Source organism: Solea solea, chromosome 6 (genome assembly GCF_958295425.1).
Source record: "Solea solea chromosome 6, fSolSol10.1, whole genome shotgun sequence".
Taxonomy (NCBI): domain Eukaryota; kingdom Metazoa; phylum Chordata; class Actinopteri; order Pleuronectiformes; family Soleidae; genus Solea; species Solea solea.
Genome location: NC_081139.1, coordinates 25,165,700 through 25,188,754, shown reverse-complemented (window position 1 = coordinate 25,188,754; position 23,055 = coordinate 25,165,700). Strand labels below are relative to the sequence as shown.

The following is a 23,055-nucleotide window of genomic DNA, read 5'->3' as shown; positions in this document are numbered from 1 at the left end:
AGAGAACATGTTTTTTGTGGCCTTCATGTTTCTGTGCGGCTTGGAACATGTACACTGAAACAGTGTGCTGTTGTTGTTGTTGTTCAGCGTCTCTGATGAAGCTCTGGTATCGAGAGCTGGAGGAGCCGCTCATCCCCATGAACTTCTACAAGCAGTGCATCAGTAACTGTGATGACCCAGCGGCAGCCATCGCTGTGGTGCAGTCTCTGCCTGAGCTCAGCAGGCTGGTGCTGTGCTACTTCATCCACTTCCTGCAGGTAAAATAATACTAACATGCTGAACAGAATGTGACAGCATGTGCGTCAGCAAAAGTTACACAGTGCAGCTTTAAACTTCATGACGTGATGAGAAAATGAAAACAATACTGATACATGACCGTACACTCGTCACTGACCCACCGCTGCTTCTCTCGCTTCATCTCGATTCACTTTAGGTCTTTGCTCAGCCGTCCAACGTGGCTGTCACCAAAATGGACGTGAACAACTTGGCCATGGTCATGGCGCCCAACTGCCTGCGGTGTCAGTCCGAGGATCCTCGCGTCATCTTCGAGAACACGCGCAAGGAGATGTCCTTCCTGAGGATGCTCATCGTCCACCTGGACACCAGCTTCATTGAAGGCGTGGTGTAGTCACTGTAAAACGATTTTACCATCATGCATCGACACTGTCTCTGTTCACATGACACTGGAAACTTTGGACCACTGACCACTCTCAAAACACGCCGACTTATAGACCATATTTTTATCTTCCTGTTTGGAATGTGTCCGGCCACGAGCTTTGGCGGGTAACATCACGTCTAGAACACGCGGGTGTCGTTGTGTGCGGTCCAGGGCTTGATCTTCCAGCAGCTGGTTTAAGTGAAAGCTTTAATGGAACAGGAATGTTTTCATCATCAGCTGCAAATAAGAACGTGGATGTAAACGTTGAAGAAGCCACTGAAGCGTGCGTCTCTGTCTCTGTGTTTGTTCTTTTCAACCGTTATTCTGTGCCGAGCAACAGCACAGAATAATTACAAAGAATATCTTCACAACTTCCTCATGTTGTCCTCGACTCTGTGAAATCACACAGATGTGGAGCCGAGGGGACGCAATGATTCTGCCAATTCTATACCATTGTTTTCTTTAAACCTAATGTTGTTGTTATGGCTGGGACTGTGTGTACTTACCTCACTAAAGTCAAGTTATTGCAATTATATAGATGAATATTCATGCTTCAAAGACTAAACCAATTAAGAATCGATGAAAATATTTCGGAGGATCTCATGGAACGTGTCAGACAGACACACAGCAGGCTTCTCCGTCTCCAACGCAGCCTGGATCGTTCCTCTGCGCGCTGCTTTATCCCCACATCCATGTGATGGTCGTTATGACGAGTACAACATGCGAGTGATAATCTGCGCTGTTTCACTTTTGCCCAAAGAGACTTTTCACCAGCATTTATTAGGTGCTGTTCCACCGTGTGCTCACATCTTGTTGGAAGCGTTTTATTGGCGTTCCAAACTGATCTTGGACAGACTCTAAGCGGGAATAGACAGGTGCGTGCTGGCCAAGGTTTCTGCATGCGTCATCACAATATCATGTTGGTGTTAAAAGTCTTTGTTTCGGTGTAGGAGTGTTTGCGTGACATTCACAAGAAGGCAAACTTGCTCAAAGTTGGACCCTTAGTTACTTCTGCTTTCAAAAATAAGGTCTACAGGTCTAAGTGTGTTTTTGTTTTTTCGAACTATGCAACACAGTGACCGCTTTAAATGGCTTTCTTTAAAGAGCGCTTTGTCAAAGCTGCATATGACGGCAGATCTCACTGAAACACTACAGTGAGGGAGTCTTACAGTACTGACGTCATCATTGTGTGTTTGTGTGAGACTGTCAGGACGTGAACAAAAGACATGGTTTTTATTTTATCATGTACAGAAAGGAGAAAATATGAAAATGATGAGAAGTCCGTGTAAACAGTGTCTTATTATTAATAAGCTTGCCTGTGCTGTTTTGAGAAGAGTACACGAGAGTCTTCTTTTCAAAGCACAAACTAAGAATATGTGTGTGTGTGTGTGTGTGTGTGTGTGTGTGTGTGAAGCTCTGTGTGATGGATGTTGCAGATTTGTCTAAACTAATCTACTCGGAGTGCTTTGATGTTATGAGACCAGAGTGATGTCACAGTGATGTGGTCGGCTGGTTATTCATTGAAAATCCTCTTTCTCTCGTATCTGTTTTAAAGGAGTCTGACTTGGAGTTGTGTTCTCATGTGTTTATGGTCTGTATGAACCGTAGTCACTGGTGTGCACGGCCTCCCTCACACACACAGACACAGAGTATTATTTAAGTGTCAAACACTACGAGTATGTCGATTGTTAAGCTCTTTGTGTCTCCTCTCAGGCTTAGTTCATGTAAATAAATCAAGTGTGTAAATAGTATTAACTCTCTGTAGGTGTATCCTAGTGATCCAGGTCAAGGGTGAAGATGAACGTTGCCATAAAAAAAAAAAGCAATAAAAAAAAGATTTTTCTAATTAACTGTTGATTGATCTGCTGTAAGCGCCTGCCTTTTCAACACAGGAATGATTCAGACGACCGTTGTGTGTGACATGTGTGTACAGTAAAGATGTGCGTGCGTGTGTGTCCGCCTATGTTCTTGTGAAAATCTGGAATTGGCAGTCCGTGAATAAACATTTGTCCAATTGTAGATCAGATTTGTGTGCGTGTGTTTTCTTTAGGATTCTTACCGTCAGTAAAAGACTGTTTGTTTCCATACAGTCGACACTGACTGTGCAACTATTGATAATACATGTATTGATAATAATAAATACAATACAATACAGACTCAAATGAAATTTTATTCATCCCCTTTGGGGATTTTCCTTCAAGAAGTTCAGGTTCCAGTTGTGCATAATTGGATACAACACACACCAAAAAGTTGCGTATATACTATTAATATATATATATCTACTGTATTAATAGTATATTAATACTATTAATACGTATGTTTATATATATGTATATATATATGTATATATATATATATACATAAACAATGTATACTGTATATACAGTAAGAGCCTTAGGTTAAGTTATCAATAACCTTTATCACATATTCTATACAAAATGGAGCATAAATAAAATTATTTATAGTAAGTAAATCTCACAATTCTCCATGGATTTAAGAGATTGAAGCTATTATAGAGGATGTGGATTTACAATAGATTTACAACAATAACTTAATATGCAGCGTAAAAAAATAAGTAAGTTACTGCTTAAATTTGACAAAAATGGCAAAAAGATATGTTGTTAAAATCCTTCCCCTCGGCCTTGAAGTCAGCCGATGTAAAAATCCGATTGTGCAAATGATCAGGTTTACAAATTGGCGACCTTTGATTCTAAAGCCTGGGAGAAAATGCCAGGAAGGTTTATTTGCTCAGTGTTGTCTGTGATTTGTGTTCCGCTCTGGCTTCCTGCTCTGTTTGTTTAAATAATGGTGTCTTATCCTCCATGTATGACACAACAATCATAAAAAAAAGTCAATCAATCCATCTCAAATATATTATACTGTATTTGTGTGAGACATAATATGTTACATATTTCACAAAATCAACAACTCTTACATCCACACATGATAAAAAAAAAAAACAGACAAACATTGAACCGTCCCTTTTATATCAGTGCTGTTCCACTTTTGTCCACTGGTCGGCGCTACAGTACTCTGTAACCAGCACAAGCAGAGTGAGGAACAGCTTCTTCCGTCACTGGGGAACAACCTAGAACCATATTCAAATAAATAAATAAATTTTAACAATGCTACAAACTCCAGTTCCAATGACGATGTGACATTGTGTAAAACATGAATAAAATGATTGTATGATGTATATTCAATTGAATACACTCCAAAGACAAGACATTTAATGTTCAAGCTGATAAACTTTATTGTTTTTTTGCAAACAAAAAACCACCCCACACACACACACACTGATTTCCTGTCAGTGTTGGAGGGGCTGTGGTTCAGTGGGAGACCACACACACATTCTTCAGGGATTGGCCAGAAATTATACAATAATGGCTAAAAAGAGAGATTAGGGATTGTTTAAATTTACAACATCCTTCAGAAGCATCTTATCTTAAAACCAGATGTCATAGAGAACGATAACAACATATACTGTATGAAGGTCTCCTGGCTACAATATCACTGTGGAGGGAGAGGGTTAAAGAGGTTTATAACATAGAATATCTCGCTGCACGGTTACTAAGAGAAACAGGTTTATTCCTGAGTAAGTGGGCTCTAGTGTCTGCCTACATTGTGGGTTAATGTTGTGTTTAAGTCTCACTAATTCCCTTCGATGTTGTTTGTTTTCTCAAATGTATGCGGAGGTTTTACCTGCTGCTGTATGCCAGGACTTAAACAAACAGTTTGAATATTAACAATCTTGTCTTTGTAGTTATTCAATTGAATTTAGGTGGAGAATGATTTGCAAATGATTGTATTCAGTTTTTCTTCGTGTTTGACACAACAAAGAGCGTGCAGTATAATGATCCACCTGCAGAAAACAGAGGGAAACATGTATGCAGCTTTAACACAATAAATCTTTCAGATCTTTCAGAAACAGCTGTGACAGGTGAACAGTGTCACGAGCCTGACTCTGTGCAACCTGATTCATGTTGCTGCTAAAAACCTGTGTTTGTTCTACTGTTTCATCCTGAAAATACAGTATCTGCTGTGTGTTGTATCAGTTTGTTCATATATATCGTTCTAATCCGAATGACAATGATCACACACATAAAAACAACTAAATCACATCAACATTTGGTTTGTGCCTTCAAACTAGCGTCAATTCTTTTAGAAGTAACCACAGATCCTCTGTGGATGTAGTCTGGCTTTAATCCCTCTGTCTCTCCATCTAATCCCAGACACACTGATGATGGACCAGATCATGGACCAGATCATGGATCAGGCCATGACTTCCTGGACTCCCTGTTCTTCTCTACACTGAAGATCATAATGACACTGGCACACACCAATGACAGTTTCAGCTGTAACTGTACTGTGATGAAAACTTAATCTGATCATCTGAGAATTTTTTGTATTTTGAAAATACAAAAATACAGCAGTTTATATTGATACATAGTGTGGCTGCTGTATTTTGTAGTTCATTTTCATACATTTATTAATTGGGTATGTATGTATATATATGTATGTATGTATATACATATATTTCTATATATTTCTATATAGTTATATATCATAAACCTACAAAATCCATGAGTTTGTACAAGTGTACCTTTAGAAACGGATGCTTACATTTTTATTTTTCATTATTTACATTATTATTATTATTATTATTATTATTAATAATAATAATAATAATAATAATAATAATAATAATAATACATTATTACATTAATTGTCGCACATTGCACGTGGTTTATATAAAACTGTGGTATTTGTGAAAAGATAAAAGTGTTATCAGAATCCAGGACGGGCGCTGTGCGCGCATGCGCAGTCTTTCGTCACACTGCCCGCGCCGGTGGTGAATGCAAAGGGAGAAATTCAACTGCGTGGTCAGGAGGAGACAGGCGGAGGCGGTGGTACCTGCGCACTTCAGGGATTACATTACATATTTACGGGCAGGAGGACAGACTGTGACTGGAGAACAGGTAGGAACCCCGCTTTATTTCTCCTATCCGCACGTAGGAGTCTGTAATCCCCGCTAACGCCGTGAATCAGGCCCGTTTGCTGATGCACCAGCAGCGGAGATGGTGCGGATGCCGCATGTCGGCTTTCTGAGTTCAAAACAAACATGACGAAGCAGGACACAATATGTTCCGTATCCACTTTCCGCGGTCGTGTACGCGTAATGTGTGGCGTGTCTCTCACTGGGCGTGGGCGTTATCAGTGTGGGGGTTAAATGTCTCCGAGCTTTGGTACTTGAGGAAGTTTGAAGCTGTACATTTCCACGCCGCGCGCTCCCCGCGAGTGAAGTATGTGAAAGTAGGCCTAGCGCGAGGCCACGACGAGCTCTGTGAGTGACAGAGGCGTGGCCCAATCACGCGCGAGCGTCCCGCCCTCGTCCAAGTGTTTTGACCAATCATGTCAGCGCGTGACGCTGACGTGTTCGTCGTTTGTTTCGCGCTACACCGTCTGCTTATAAAAAACCGGACAATAAAGTGTGTGGGAACGATGGGACTACGAAAGACGACAAAGAAAGATGGTGGGGGGCGCGCGCGACCGCGCACGTGGTCTCACTGTAGTCTCTGTGAGACGACATTTCATCACATGTGTGAGCACTGGGCACCTGGGTGTGCGCGCGTGGTGCAGTGTTCACCGTTTATTCCACTAACACGTTCATATGCAGTTAAAGTATTCGCGTATCAAAGCGTCACCGTGACACACACACAATCATTGTCTGTTTCCTGACTGACGGTGAAACGAACCGTAAGCAGCTCCGGGTTCTAACTTTGCCCGTGTCGCTGTCTCCGGCTCCGTTGAAGGCCACACAAAGAGCCACATTTCGTTTAAATGTCGTGTTTTCTTGAATAAGACAGCGTGTTTGACGTCATGCCCGGTGTCCACACACACACACGAGATAAAATGCGATGCTTCTTGTCTTCTATTGTGTGAGTGCTGGTGAAAACACGTGGGCCGAGGAGTGTGAACATATCCGGTCTGTAGCTTACACTGAATGCTAATGTCTGCACCGTGATGAACCGAGTCACACTGGGAACAACGTGTATCATGTGACTCGGGATAAAAGCCTCTGCTGCGTCTTCTGTGTGTCCTGTGCTTTCTTTGTAATCCTCGTGCACACAAAACCTTTGATTCATTAGAACAGGACTGGGCAACACACTCATATTATAATCTGTAGATGTATGTTGTCCCATTGTTTTAAAGGCTGATGATCCTCATATTTATTTTATTGCACACATTATAAATTAAATATTGTATATTGATAATATCCTTCATTTAGCATCAACAAGCCACAGAAATAGAGCAGGTTTTTATCTGAAATGAAAGGTAATAACGGAATCTTAGTTAGCATTAAATACAGACCATAAACTCAACATAGTTTATTTGAGTGTATTTACAGTGTGTTGTCTCAAAAGAAAACGTTTCATGAGCCCAGAGAAACAACCTTTGTGCAGCTTTATATCCACATACATATATCTCATATATCGGGATATAGCCTAAAATATCCAGATATTATTTATAAGCCATATTGCCAAGCCTTGCATTTAAGCTTATAAGAAATATTGATTTATTTGAATTCGATTTATAACACACACACAAACATGTGTATATGTGTGTGTGTATATGTGTATATATATATATATATATATATATATATATATATATATATATATATATATATATATACACACATACGTATATATCGAAATATATATATAAAAAAAGGATATAGTATTAAGAGTTTTTCCCATATTACCCAGCCCTGTATTAAACTGTGACTATATTGACAAGGAGATGCTTATGTGTCATGATAGCTGACCGTAAGAGACGGTGAAGTTATTTATTTTGATTGTCCTTGTATCTTCTCTCATTGTGTCTTGATTGGGAATAAAAAAAAAGCTTAAATAAAAGAAATTTGTCATTGTTATTTATGGCTGGGGACCCTCACAGGAACCTTTGTGATGTCGTTCCTAGATCACTGAACATCTGATGTTAGATACACATTTCACCACCATTCTGAGGGGCATGACTCACCTTAATGTTTTCTCTGTTCCTTGACGGACATGGTTGCACCATGTTAGCACATGTGTAATCTATATTGTGCTTAAGTTCACACCCGGCAGCCTGTGAGCATACAGTGGGAGTAGCTTGCTTTCCTATTTAACACCCATTGCTTTGCAAATTGCTGTTTATGCGCAAAGCTGTGATTAACTCTGCCTTGACAATAATAATAATTATAAGTGATGAACTGGGAGAGTAAGAGCTGACTGCAGGACTGCCTCAAAGTCCTTGATAGTCATTTGTGTTAAATTCATGGCAAGATGCAATGTGTACCCAAGGTCACATAGATGCAGTTTTAATTGGTGTTCATCGGTTAACATTTGTGTGTGTGTGTGGGTGTGTGTATGTGTGTGTGTATGCAGGAAAGCAGCCTTGATGTGGGCAGTATGAGTAAGACGCCCCCTAACAGAAGAGGGATAACATTTGAGGTGGGAGCTCAGCTTGAGGCCAGAGACAGCCTCAAAAACTGGTGAGTCATGGCCTTTGCTCATTTCTCTCCATCCACATTACTGTTCACTCCCGTCAGTGCGTTCCTCTCTGGGCCCTGGGTTAGCTGTTTCTGACTGTTATCAAACATAAACAAACAAACAAACACAAAGTGATGAAGAAGAGTGCCGAACGCCACTCAGACCTTTTATTGCACCACTGCTCCTCTGATGGTAAACAACAGCTGGTTAAGTGTGTTCTCAAGTAGCCAGTAACTCAGCCCATGGCCTGCATTAATAATGAATAACTGAAAATGTTACGCATCCTGAATAGTTTTTTTGTTTCTATATAGTAAACATTAAAAGGGATGGTCTTATTTTTGCATAAGCAAATATTTTGGTCATTCTAAAGTAATAACATTCTATTGCCTGTTGACTGTAATGCACTGTAATTGCTTTTAACAATTGTTTATAGATGCAGATTTTGTGGAATAGTCCTGGAGTGAAATACTTACAAGAGAACACTGAACTAGCAAAGCAGTCAAACTTTTTGCATGATTTGTCGCTCAGGTCTTTGTCAGCAGGACACTGCAGGTCTAGTCACAGCAGATTTTTTTTATACTCTACTTTTGATGCATGAAGTTAAAATAAAATGCAACTCAGCGGAGTATTCTTCCCTCAGTTGAACAGTTAGGGTTGTCATGTTCTTGATTGTAAATTGAATATTGATCAAAACGACGTCACCATCTCAGGCGTGTGAGAAGGGGAATAAAAATAGTGTTATGCTTGTAGCCATTGTTGCCTCCTCCCTCTAACCCCAAGCTGCTGCCAACTAATAGTAACCATGGCATGGACCAAACTTGAACCCCCACCCGCTTCTCTGAACTCACCGGTGTGGAAATATTTTTGGCGTTCCACGGCGTGCAAGCTGTGTCAGGCACTTGTAGCATTATAACAATGGACATCTCCACGGCAGTGTGTCCATTTATATCAGGGTCTTTCTTAAAATTTCAACAGTTTCACAGAATACAACAGTTTTTTTTTTTTTTATGCATGAGCATGATGAGTGCTCCAGCGAGAGAAAGGTGCAGTTGAGTGTGTGTGTGTGTGTGTGTCCTCGTGGTCGAGTGTGAGAGAGAAGCTCAAGTGTGCATTATTGGGATTCTAACCCTGAGATTCCACTTCATGCTTGTCCATCGCAGCATCGGAAGTGATACATATCCACTTTAGTCAATTGGCATATTTCCACCAGCTCTACTCACCTCGCCTCGGCACGGCATGGTTTAGGTTGTATCTCTCCAACGAGTGACTTGTGACTTTACACCAGACTCCTGGTAGTTGTTGGAGATTAACCCACGTTTTTAGGATTGTTAAGTAGTTTTAAGTGATCTACAGTTCGGCACTGTTCGGCTTGATTTCTGTGTGGGACGTCTCTTCCTGTGACAGCACTCTGGCCAGTCAGTGGCCGACAGTCTGACCAATCATCGCATAGTTACCTACTCGGCACGCTTTTGGAACCTCGCCTGAGCAGATACTAAATATAGTACCTGGTGCCAGGTACTATGCTAGTGGAAACACTACTTAAACTGTGCTGTGGCGTGGCGAGGCGAGTAGAGCCGGTGGAAATACGCCAAATGTGTCAACTTCAGGGACGGGCCAAGGGCTGAGGGGCCCCTGAGCAAGGCACCCAATCCCCCCATTGCTCCCCGGCTGCAGATAAGTGCTTCCCACTGCTCCTGTTCCTTGGCTTGTGTGTAATAAGGATGGCTTAAATGCAGAGGACAAATTGACTGTCACTAATTGGTGTGTGTACAAACAATGAGTAATTCTTCCACCAATCTGTCTGCATCGCGTACCGGCTCCTTCATTGTTCCGTCAGTCGGTCGTTTACTCGTTCGTTTAAATGTGCACGTCTCCTATTTTTGTCGGTACCGGAAAACACAATTCAGCAGAATGCTGCGGTGCTGTACACTGACAGAGCTGTGAATGGAGCCGGATTGAGCACACGGTTCTGTGCCGCACTCACTCGGCGCCGTTGCTTGTAAACTCAGCTGCAGAGGAACATTCCCTCCTCTGAATCACGCGAAGTAAAGACGAGAGAATGCAGCGACAAGGCTGGAAGAGGAAAATAGGATCGTGTTTTTGCGACGCAGCACATGAAATAAAATTGCAGAAGAATCGTTGATCGCGTGTAGTTGTGAATGGAGATTGCAGTTTCTTTTATTTTTTAACGATTTATCGTGCAGCCCTAATAATTATGGAGCAGTTCTGTCTTACAGAAACAGAACAGCACAAATGGTGATTCTGTGTATAAATATGAAAAATGTTGTCATGTTAGTGAACTTCAGCCTGTAGAAGAACCCTTTCTCTCTGTCTTAATTCACAGTATTGGATCTGTTGTCCTGCAGGTATGCTGCCAACATAGAGAAGATTGACTACGAAGATGAAAAAGTACTAATCCATTACCGCCAGTGGAGCCACCGTTATGATGAATGGTTTGAGTGGACGAGTCCCTACCTGAGACCTGTGGAGAGGATTCAGCTGAGACGGCAGGGCCTGCATGACGATGCTCCTCTACCCGTAAGCTACCAAACATACAAACAAACGTTGTTATGAATCATCTAATGATGTGTTTTCTAGCAAATGGGATCATTGTTTACCAGCATCAGTCATTTTAAGCAAGACTGCATGTTATGTAAAGTAATGTAATGAATAGCATCCCATGCTAAATCTGCTGTTTGTAAGAGGCTGCTTTTTTTTTTTTTTTTTACATCTTTAACACTTATTTTACCAACAACAAAAGGTGTCTTAAAATGTGATTAAATCAAATGCCAACAACCTGATAAGTAATAAAACTAAACTTGATTATGCAACAGAACATTGCACTATTTTAACATGTGCTTTAATTCTGAAATACAAAACATTTTAATGTCAGTTTGTCTGTAACATTAAGTGCTTTTAAGCATATTATGGTGATTCTTCAACACAATGTAGGTTAGATACTGATGAGTCTGTCGGAGGCTATGCTTATCTTCAGGCCACACCCCCTTCCTGTTTGCAGGATTTCACCAGAAACAGCCGTAGGTTCTTTAGCTTTTCTAGAGGGGATAAAAAGGAGGACACAAATCCTGGACAAAATCTTGATTCTGCTGTCAGGCTTGTAGTTGTAATCATGCTTTGTAGAGACTCCTGTTAGCTGCTCTTTTTCCTTGCTCTTCTTCTGCTCATCGCTTGTGTTTTCAGTTCTGTGATTCCGTCCGTGTTTTACACATCACGGAAATCATAGGACCCTACCACCACTCTCACTTTCACACCTACTGTCATTGTCTAGTTTTCTCTGCATGTCATTGACCCTGGAATTTAAACGCAAATGCTTATTTTAATATGGATGTAACAACAGTCAAGCTATTGTTGGCAGTGAAACGGCTGCACATCTGCTGTTATTTTGACTACATGCCTCTAGTATGTCCTCGACTGAAGGTCTCTGTCTTCTCTCCAGGGTTTCCATGTGAACGACAAGGTATTGGCCAGCTGGTCTGACTGCCGTTTCTACCCTGCTAAGGTCATTTCAGTCAACAAAGATGGTGAGGAGTAATAAACTAACCTTTTACATGTGTGTATTAATATATTAATGTTCTCAATTAAATGTTAACGGTATGGTTCCATAATATTTCAATGTAATGATTATAAGGTTGCAGATTTGAAATTTGGAATTGTGAAATATATTATATAAGTATCTAAATGGATTATTATTTCCCTAAGAATAGTCAAAGCATATATCTGGTCTGTAAAGCTGGGTTCACACTGGATGTATGTGTATGTATGTATGTATGTGTATATATATATATGTGTATATATATATATATATATATATATATATATATATATATATATATATATATATATATATATATATATATATATATATATATATATATATATACACGTATGTATGTATGTATGTATATATGTATGCATGTATATATGTATATGTAATTTCAATACATATTTAAAGCTACAGTAAGGGGAGTTGGTTTAATGTAATCGTGTTGGTAGAATGTCAATATCATTATCAACATGACGCCTGAGCTCAGGAACATGCGGTGTGATCGCTCTCATTTGTAAACATATGGATGCTGAGACATACACAGTGCACCCAGTGTGAACCAGGCCTAATGCTTCAAACATACGTCTGTTCTCCTCTCTCAGCTTCCTACACTGTGAGGTTCTATGATGGCGTCATCCAGACAGTGAAGGGGATACATGTAAAGCCGTTTATTAACCAGGTAATTGGAATTATTCATATTCATTCTATTTTGTATACCTACATTACATACTGTGTGTATCGACAAGTCCAGCAAATTACTGGAAGTAAGTGAGTGTTATTTCTATAAAATCATGGAATGAATGTAGAATCAACACATAATGGCTTTGCACATTTTAGTTTTGTTGGGTAACTTTTTAAAATAACTTTTTAAACTTTCCGCCTAAAAGTCCTTCCTTAGCCATCTTTGCGCCGTAGACTGTCCTGTAACCAGGATGGCTCGGTGTGACTGCACACGTGACCACGTCGTCATCGGCGGTAAACAAAACAATGTTAAATGCATTAAATTATTTAAATCAAGCGCCAAATTTAACGCTGACAGCACTAATATTCAGTCATCTGTCCATTTCTGCTTTGGTCAGTGTTGGCCCCCCCACACTGACTGCTCGTACTTCCCTGTGACATGCTATTGTTTTTATTCAAAAGAGAGCAAAGAAGATGGTAACCATGGAAGACTTATGCAAGTCTGCCAGTACTCACACATGTATAACTCGACACTCAAATTAAATGAGGAAACACAAATAAGGGTGGTTTCTGGGTGAGAAGTCACTGTGGGCAAGCAGCAGCAGCAGCAGCAGCAGCAGCGGGTCACTGTGACCTGTGACTGTCGCTAGACTTTTTTATACTTCTACCTCTTTCAGTCATTTTACCATGAGCATTATTTCAAAACTCTTGTCTCCTGAACCTTTTCTTTGGTCTGTTGTCAAATAGAGAGGTGGCAAGTCTCGGTCGTCTGAAAGGAACATGGTCAGGAGGGCCCCAAACCGCAGGGACAGGAGGTCTCTTGAGAACGGAGGTCCTCCCAAAAACAAACGAGCCAGAAGAAGCATTTCAGACCAGGAGGAGGACAGCAACAGTGACAATGAGGAGCACAAAGAGGATATGATGCGCAACAAGACCAAGAAGAGTAATGGGGAACTAGAGGCCACGCCCACTATCAAACAGGAAGAGGAAATGCCAGAGCATGGAGCTGAGAACAAGTCAAGGGATGCAGAAAAAGAGACAGGACTCACAAATGGTGTTAAGGTGGAGGAAGGTGACCAACGCATTGAAAACAGTTGTCATGTAAACGGAGAGATGAAGGAGGAACCGCAGGAAACCAATGAGACAGAAACAAAGCCATACATGGAGTTACCTCCTCAGACGTCAGCAGAGACGGAGCAGGTGTCGGTCACTATGACAACCACAGAATCTAATGGAGATGTGGAGCTGAAACCAAACATCCAGTCAGAGAGCTCTGAGCCTACAGTGGATGTGCCGCCTCCCCAGCCTGTAAAACGTAAGTATAAGAGTGAAGAAAGCGTCACGTAACCTGTGGGTCCATTTTCTAATGTAACAACGTGTTCTCTTAATGTTTGATAGCGGTGAGGAAGCAAGGTTTCCACAACCCCAACAGATTCAGCAGAGAACCACGTAAGCACATCCCAACATTTCTTAAACACATCCAATCATTTTTATTGAATTTTTTTGTACATATACTTTAATAACACACATTTGTTGTTCTCTGTTTTAGTATACCGCGTTATCAAAAACCAGCCTCCTCCCGTGCTGTCCATCAACCTCGACCACAACCCATTTAAGTGCAGCGCTCCCGGCTGCACAAAATCATTCCGTAAGGCTAAACTGCTGCACTACCACATGAAATACTACCATGGTGAGGAACCACCTATGGAGGAGGAGCGCAGCCCCACGAGGAGCGTCCAGACCCGGGCCTCTGACAAGCAGACTACTGCCACTGGTGTGGACGGCCCCAAGAGAAGACGCACCATCTCTGCCTCCATGAGTGAGTTCTGCTCATACCTCAACCCACAGATCCTTGAAATCCTAGTCGACTAGTCACGATTAAGTCAGTTATTAAACAGTTGACATAATAGTTTATTTTTCAAAGCTTTGTTTTTCTCTCTAAACTGCCGCTGCACCTTCCACTGTCTTGTCTGCCTTTCTGTCCTTGACGCACTTGCGCAGTCGTGGTAATCGGGGTCAGCTGTGATGTCACGGGAAAAGTTAGGCCCAAACAATATCATGGCTAGCTGGCAACAGACCTGGGAAGTTTGGGAGCAATTTACCAAAATAAAACAGAAGAATGTGCAATGCAAAATCTGCATGGCAGAACTTGACTTCCACGGCAGTACGACGGTGATGCACGAGAATCTGAAAAGGAAGCACGTTGTGATTACTTTTCTGACAGAGAAGGACTGTCTCAGTAAGCTAATTGGCTAGTTAGCTGGTAAAATGAGCATCAACAGTGAGCTACTTACTTATAGCTGTAAACGTTAATATTAATGATGACAATTTCATTAGCCTTAGCACAAGTATGTTATGTGTGTGCTGTAACAGTCATGTTTGATTAGGAAATGTGATAACGCTAATGTTTTATAACATATATATATATATATATATATATATATATATATATATATTCATAATGCATAGTTTTTTGTTTTCATTTTACAATGCACTAAACATTTACAACTAAAAATGTTAAAGGCCAGAGAATTTTCTTTTATTTATCACATTAAAAAAATGTCAGAAATGCTGCTACAAGCTGCAAAGTTCATTAAAAGTTGAATGAACTATCATCTTAATTGTCTTTATTTTTAGTGAGCACATACCTTAAACACTTCCAGCTGGAAGCTAATGATGGTTAAATAAGTGCAGCTGTATTTGCATATGATCCGATTAGTTGACTCATTTGCAAAAATAATCGATGACTACCGAAATAATCGTTTGTGGCAGCCCTACACTAAACAAGCTTATATTGTGTTTTACACATGCATATATATGTGCGCCATATCTGCTCAATTTCATTTTACACTCGACCACAGTGCAAACATGTCAACAAGTGCTGTTTACTAGTGTTGTTAGTTCTTCCTTTTAGAGAAAATGTAACATCCAGTTTGTTTAATGATGCTGCAATAACACGTATCAGCCAATAGCAGCCAAATGTAAATGAAGATGACCGTGTGCTTGCATTCCTCTTTCAATTACTGCATTAAACGTGTGCCATTAAATGGTTATGAACACCGTATCATGAGTGAAATATGTAATAACCATACACTTTAAAACCCAGCTGAACTGTAAGCATGTTCCACTACCAGCCCTTTGTAAGGAATGTTATTCAATTTTTTTTTTTTTTTTGTAGACTCCGTAGGAGGTGCTGTGTTTCCCCGCAGTGAGGTAAAGATGCCGAGCAGACGCACATCCGCCCCTCCAGCAATGAACGCCCAGAACCATCAGCACAGGTCACTGCTGAGGGAGAAGAGTAAGGAGAACCAGCTGGAAAGGAACGGATGTCTGCACCAGGACAAGGACTCAGACAAGAGCGGCTTTGGCATGGGTCAGTTTGAGAGTGTTGTTTACGGCGAGGGAAAATGGTTGCATTGTGGTTATCAAAGTAGAAAGATAGTTGTCCTATTGTTCTCGTTCTGAAACAACCCCTGCCATTGAATTGTACACAACCGTTGACATGGGGCTTTAATAATGCTACTTCAATGTCCTCAGGATGTGTAAAAGACAAACTGAAAGAGAAACCGAAGCAGAAGGACTTCCTCCGCATCAAACTGAAGAAGAAGAAGAAGAAGAAAAAGGCCAAGTCTGGTAATAAGGGCTCTGCTGTTGTCGGGCATCCTCACATCTCTGCTGCTGCATGTGCTTTCATTGTGACACTGTGGAACTGGCTCCATTGCATGAACTTGTCCTCCTCTCTCCTCTTGGTGTGGTGGCTGAGCCTCTGTGTGTGGGAGAAGTGTTCATCTGGTGACAAACAATAAGCTCCAACTTATTTAACTTATTTAACTTTTATATGTCCACGGTGGACAGGTCACGTAAAGTCACAACACAAAAACCCAACTTTAACACTGTTTTCTCTCGTTTTCTAAATGACATTCACACCATTGTTTTTGGCATGGACACACGTGTATGGACAGGCTTTTCTTTAACACAGTTTAAATGCCCCAAACTCAGGCCTCGTGGATTCTTATGAACCTCAGTGTCCCTGACTGTTACTGATTCTCATCATTTATCCTTCATCTTTGTTTTGCCACATTGTTTCGTCCCCCGATGAGTTTTCTGTTCAGCATTTTCAAAGTTGACATTTTTGTTCTGCATCTGCTCCCCTCCCCCCCTCCCCCCTTCCCTGTATTAACAGACTACACAGGTAGTGAGGAGAATATTGACATCTCAGTATTGGGTCTTCAGTCCAAATTGAATTTGCCACACAAATCCCCCCACTCACACAATCACAAAGCAGAGGCCTACTGCAGCAGGCCTGGATACAGCTACTCAGAGCAGATACATGTGGATGGTGGGTATCTCTATGATTGTGTGTTTGTGTGTATGTGTAAATAAGATTGTGCGTGTGTGACTGTTCATGGCTTCCCCTCCCCTCTATTCAGCTGTTGTCTTTGGATTCAATCTGTCATGCCGGTGGACGTCGCTCATTGCAGGACAGTGCAGTCCAATGCTTTTGACTTAATTATGGCACAGAATATTATTTTATTTATATAAGGGATTTAATGAACACATGACATGGCAAAGTCATTTGGATTCTCCTCAGATGAGGCTGAACATGCAGCTTTGTGGCTCCCTGTGCATTCACATGGTCCACATATAACAGGAAATGGCTACACTGTTACATGACGTTAAAAGTATGAAGAAATAAACATACCATGAACAAAAAAACTGGTAAAACGTAGTGGGGAAAAAAAAAAATATGAAGAAACGACAGTACAAGCGGGACACACTGCTGCTTATATTTAACTGTATCAGATATGTCCTGTAGAAAAGAAAATAGTCCTATGACCTCGCTCCTGAAGACATGTAAATTTGCAATTTCTACTTCCACCTGAAAGAGTTGCACACAGATGTTTTTGATGCTGTGAGAAACAGCCGAACAGGGCGGGCGCTTGGCGTGAAATATTCATTGTCACCAAACAAAAACGTGTTTGTGTAAAGCTTGATAGATTGAATCCTGAGTTGTCCTTTGCTGCTATGGCTTGCTTCATTGTGTACTTTATCTCTCTCTCTCTCTACATATATACGAGCCTCACGATGACTTTTTTTAGAGTCATATATTAATCGAGGTTCAATGTAATTCAAATGTGACTGAATTGAAATGGTGGTGTGTTGCGTCATTGCCGCGTTTGTCACTGTTGCTGTAGATGAGGACAGCATCAGTGATTGGTCCACTGACAGCTGTGGGTGGAGTGACGAGGACTTCGGGGTGGACCTGGACGTCACCACGCCTCCGCTCAGTGTGGACTCTGGCGCCGTGGACACCAACGACCAGGAGATCGTGCGGTGTATCTGTGAGGTGGAGGAGGAGAACGACTTCATGATCCAGGTGAGTTTTTTTTTTTTTTTCTTTGTTATCACGAGTTTGTTCACGTTTAGATGCAGAGATCTAAAAATACGAACAATTCCTCCCCCAGTGTGAAGACTGTTTATGTTGGCAGCATGGCACCTGCATGGGACTGCTGGAAGAAAATGTTCCAGACAGATATACCTGCTACATCTGCAGAGACCCACCAGGTGATACAAGAACATCCATTTGCTCTTCATGATGCATTCTCTGCTCAATGCTGCTGAACGCTTCTCGTTTGTGATGCAGTAATGTGTTCAATCCATCAAACTTTATTTATATAAAGCACTGTTCACACAAAAAGACCGTTGCTTTAATAATCATATGTTATTTCATTTATTTTCTTTTGTTATTATAAACACCAAACAACCCATTTCTGAGGAAACATATGTTCATATAAATGTAGCGTGTTAGACGAACTATCCAAATGAAAATGAACTGAAGCTTTAGGCCCAGAGAATAAAGAAAATTGTAGCAAATGTTGTATTTATCTATTATTAGTGCTAGACTCTTGTCTTGTTCTTAATGAGACCCCTGATCACCACACAGTAGCTTCAGTTCTTCTTTTGTTTCCTTGCATTTAAACTTAGGTCAAAGACAGAGTCTGCGCTACTGGTATGACCGCGAGTGGTTGACCAACGGTCACATGTATGGCCTGTCCTTCCTGGAAGAGAACTACTCTCACCAGAACGCCAAGAAGATCACCACCACCCACCAGCTGCTGGGAGACGTGCACCACGTGGTAGAGGTCCTCAGTGGCCTGCAGCTCAAGATGAACGTCTTACAGTGAGTACAGAGGGCGTGTCGTTTAATGCTCTGCGAAGGTTGCCTCTGTAACCGCACACATCCAGCTGGCTCTGCATCAGTGATCCCTGACCTTGGCCCTGAACAAAGGCAAGATCTAAAGATCTAAAGGCCAAAATACTCCCAACTCTGGCACATTAATCAGGCCTTGGCCTTTGTTTTAAGAAATGTGCGTCACACTCTCAATTTTAAGTTGCATTCAATTCATAACGACACACAGAATAAAGGCATGTGGCCTATTTTTATATTTAGATTACAGAATAATAATGTACATGTTATGAGTAAGTTTTGGATATAAGTGAGGAGCACAACACATGGATAATGTCGGTGTGTTCTCTGACTTAATCAAAAGAGCAACAGGGTTTTGACGATTGGAAGATGGAAAATGTTCATGAATCGCACTCGGGAACAAAATATGATGATGTCCATGACGCGAGAGAATTCTACAGGTGTACGTCATGATTATAAAAGTGTCGAGGGAGACACAAATGTCTGGGAGGATTTAAACCGAAGTCACTGATCATTCCTTTTCCTTACAGGAGCAGTGCTCACTCTGACCTGCAGCTGTGGCGGCAACCATGGAAACATTTGGAGAGGTCATGGACTAACTCTGACTCATGCAGGGGCAGTGACGCAGCTCAGTCTCCCGCGATCGCTGATGAGGACATGAGCCGAGGAGAGATTTTAATGTCCAGCGCTCTGGAGAAGCTGAGCAGGGTCGCTACGGCTGCTACGTCCTCCACGTCCTGCTCTTCCTCGCCCTTCCCGTCCTTCCAAGACTCATACATTATCAGTGAACACTGCTACCAGAAACCGTGGGCATACTACCCAGCAGTGGAGCAGAGGCTGGTAGTAGAGACCCGGCAGGGCTCAGAGCTGGAGGACAGCATGAGAAGCACTGAGGAGCTGCTGGAGCGAGAGCAGCGCTATGGAAGTCTGCTGGAGACGGACAAGCCCAAGTCAACAGGCAGCAGTAACAAGGTCGGACAGTGGTTTTACAGTGCACACACTCTCTTTTTGAAGAACACCTCCTGTCATTGGCAGCATGTTAACGTGATTTGCATAGGATAATCTCATGAGACCTCAGAGGTTCAGCATCAGTTAGAAACTGGACTGATGAACGTCTCCAGTGTTTGATATTTCTCCATACAAATAAAGAATTAATGATTTGGTTATAAATGTAATAGCTAAAAAGCCAACGTTTTGTGTTTTTAGAAGGTAAAACGCAACATAATCACGCTCGCCTGAATGCCTTTTGTCGAATGAATTACATCATTATTATAACAACTATTATAAATATGCAATGGTTTCTTGTTTGGAACACTGATGAAAATCTGACCATAAGTCAAATATACTTAAAATATGTGTAAACCTCTGACTTTATAACCCCCAAAGGAAAATATGTCACTAAGTAAAACTAGGTTTTAAATCATGTCAAATTCAGCAGCATTCTCTGCATTCAATGCAGAGGAGCACACACTTAATGCTCCTCTGGCCTTTTTTAAAGAACAGTGTGCAATGATGATTTGGCAGAAGTTAACATTGTGATATTAATATTTGATTTGACGGTTCTGTGTGTAGGCCTCTGTGGGTGGCTCGTGGTCTCAGGCTGAGATGAAGGCAGAGGTGGGGAGAGATCCTGATGAGGCTGCAGACAACAAGCAGCATCAACAGTGGCAGATCAATCTGCTGGACCACATCGAGGCGGTGCAGGACGAAGTGTCCCACAGGATGGACTTCATCGAGAGGGAGCTGGACGGTAAGATGCTAACGGATGGTAGATTTATTTAAGTTAGGGTGGGGAAACTCCAAACTGTCCAAAGAATCGTTAGTTCATGTCAACAGATGGCTGATTAGTTTATGTTTAAGTGACCGTTTAATTCTTGGCATGTGCATTGCAGCTGTGCTGTGTCTTTCACACCATTCATGTGATCATGACTTCACATTCTGATTTATCTCTCTTAGGTGATTTTTGAGAATCTGCACAGGCACTAAAGTATTTCTGTTTTTCATGTATTCACATACACACACTAAAACAGTTTTATGTAATCATGTTGGTTGAATGTCAAAGTCATTATCGACAGACCTGCGCTCTGTCTTTTTTTACTTATGAAAAATACTCGGTATTATTAGAAGAAATGAAAAACATGACAGAATGCAGCAGTAACGCACGCACACACACACACACACACACACACACACACACACAACACGTCCGCTGTGAGACGGGCCTTTGCTGTGTGTTCCAGTCGTGTCCTCTCTGTTGAGAACATTGAACTGAATTTAGCCACTTTTGTTTTTTTATGGACTGTTTCACTGCAGAATGAAGCGGCCATATTCTTTAGATGTCAGAGACTTCAGCTAAAATCACATTTTCCAGGGATGGATATTTCTTGGAAAAATGCAGTATGAATATTTGCTGGTATCGTTTGTCGAATATTCAACTATTCTCAATTCCAGAGCATCAGAGCTTGTGAAAGTAATACAGGGTTCACTTCCAAAAACACCGAATTATCACTTTTATTTGTTCAACAGTATCCCTTTCCCAAAGTCTGACCAGCTAATAGATAAAATGTCACCAAGTAAGAAAGGTCCATCAATCTTTTTAATGCTGACAACAAATAATAATTCAGCTCATGTATTTGCTGAGTTTTAATTAGCGGTTTAAATGATTATATGTAGTTACTGTTCCTACACCACACCTGAAAACCATGAAGTATGGTGAGATTCACCATTTCTTTTCAGGCTGAGTCAAACACGTTGCCTCCGTGTTCAAGTGAAGTATTACATTAGCTTTAGACAGTGTGTGTTTTATTTCAATGTCATTGAATCTTGTCCTCCTCACAGTGCTGGAGAGCTGGCTGGACTACACCGGAGAGCTGGAGCCTCCAGAACCTCTGGCCCGTCTGCCTCAGCTCAAACACCGCATCAAACAGCTGCTAACACAGCTGGACAAGGTGCAGCAGATCTCCCTGTTCAGCTCCACATGAGGGCGCCACAGAACAGCAGCAGCTGAGGTCACACCGCTCGGCAACGCGGCAGCGACGCAACTGAGGCTGTCACAAGTCACACAGTCTGCAGAGATACTGAGGCTTAGAAAGTTTGACCTGATTACTGCTGCTGTCTCTCCCTTGTATTAGTTCTCGTGTGGTGGAATCTGATGCTACAGCGCACTCTGTCTCATATGAACATTCATATGAACACGTTTGGAAGAATAGCATCGTAAAAATCAGGATTTAACACAAAGAGTAACCTCGTTAATGCAGGAGAAGTTCCTTAGGACCACATTACACTTCTATGGTTCCCATGCAACTTAAAACCTTCTGAATGCCTTTTGTCTGAGCTACTGCTTGAAGTTGCCACGTCTCTCTCTCTCAGTACACATTTGCTTTACTTGCAGAAGCTTTACATTCAAGATTGCAAGCTCCTGAAAGAACCTCCACAGCCTCTTTGCAATACTTTGATTCGTTTAAAGAACGACGTCGCGGTTCTTTTCCCAAAGTTCGGCTGCCCTGTCGTCCTGTGTTAAAATGATTGACGGTAACTTGAAGACACCCAGTTTGTAACAATGCTGCACAAATAAAACGTTGTGTTGTTAGTTTTCTACTGCACTGTGAAGTTGTTTTTGTCTGAGGTTGAACACTTGTTAGAGACGGCAACAATTGTGATTTCTGTTTTGTTCTTTAAATGTGATTCTTTTTCAACATCACTCCTTTTTAATCTGAGTTAATCAGTGTGTCTGTCACTGACCTTCACTCTCACTTTGTTGTTGCTGTGGCGTTTGACCATAACTCACTGATGACTGTAATATAGGCTTGTCTCTCCCTAACCTAGCATCCTGTGCTTTGTCTCTGACGATTATTATTTAGATGACGTAAAGTTATTTTTCCCGTTATGTTCAATCTGTTAATTTTATGGTATTTTTGGCTATATTTGTAAATAAGTTATTCAGAAATGTGTCTTTCTTCTTTGACAACATTCTCCAAATACAGATACTGTATGCTACTGTACTGTAACTGTGTGCTGTAGATGCAGGGAAAACGTCCTGAACAATGCAAACTGATTGGCTGGTACATAAATAAACTTATCACTGTTATTAATCACTATGGACACATTCTTGGCTTTTGTTCTCACTGTATCTGTGACTCACTGCAGGGGGCGTGTCTCATCCTGTTTGTCCAGCTGCTTCCAAATGTGTACAGACAGTCTGATGGAATGTGTTTTCTCATATTCCACAGCCAGAGTGGAATTATGTGAAAGGAACGATGCCACTGAGCAAGGCATTCAACCTGAGGAGATGTAATGCTTTAATGTAAGTGAATTGTCTGTGCATGAAGGAGCCAGTTTGTGCAATGACATAATCAGCCTGGAAAGCCTGGAAACTTGATGCCAACATGTTCATCACTTAAAGGTT

The 23,055-nt window shown here is 41.4% G+C and overlaps 2 protein-coding genes across 7 annotated transcripts in view; both read left to right on the top strand.

Annotated features, from left to right (window-relative positions):
• arhgap46a (Rho GTPase activating protein 46a) overlaps positions 1-2,682 on the top strand; it is a 40,764-nt gene extending 38,082 nt beyond the window's left edge. For all 5 annotated transcript variants that reach the window (XM_058631423.1, XM_058631421.1, XM_058631422.1 and 2 more), the window contains 2 exons: positions 88-257; positions 434-2,682. In XM_058631423.1, coding sequence (XP_058487406.1) covers positions 88-257; positions 434-628 — 365 coding nt within the window. In that variant the 3' untranslated portion in view covers positions 629-2,682. The remainder of the gene's footprint in view (positions 1-87; positions 258-433) is intronic.
• Positions 2,683-5,483: 2,801 nt separating this feature from the next.
• On the top strand, positions 5,484-22,744 carry phf20a (PHD finger protein 20, a). 2 transcript variants are annotated; one of them, XM_058632034.1, is made up of 17 exons: positions 5,484-5,637; positions 8,092-8,198; positions 10,563-10,734; positions 11,654-11,738; positions 12,364-12,440; positions 13,190-13,757; positions 13,841-13,891; positions 13,992-14,261; positions 15,621-15,815; positions 15,980-16,075; positions 16,626-16,781; positions 17,638-17,819; positions 17,908-18,007; positions 18,428-18,623; positions 19,181-19,622; positions 20,223-20,400; positions 21,489-22,744. In XM_058632034.1, exons 1-17 carry the CDS (start codon positions 5,515-5,517, stop codon positions 21,629-21,631), a joined length of 3,141 nt encoding a protein of 1,046 aa, XP_058488017.1. In that variant the 5' UTR covers positions 5,484-5,514; the 3' UTR covers positions 21,632-22,744. The 2 variants fall into 2 exon arrangements, with proteins under 2 accessions (XP_058488017.1, XP_058488018.1); XM_058632035.1 differs by lacking the exon at positions 16,626-16,781.
• Positions 22,745-23,055: the final 311 nt, after the last annotated feature.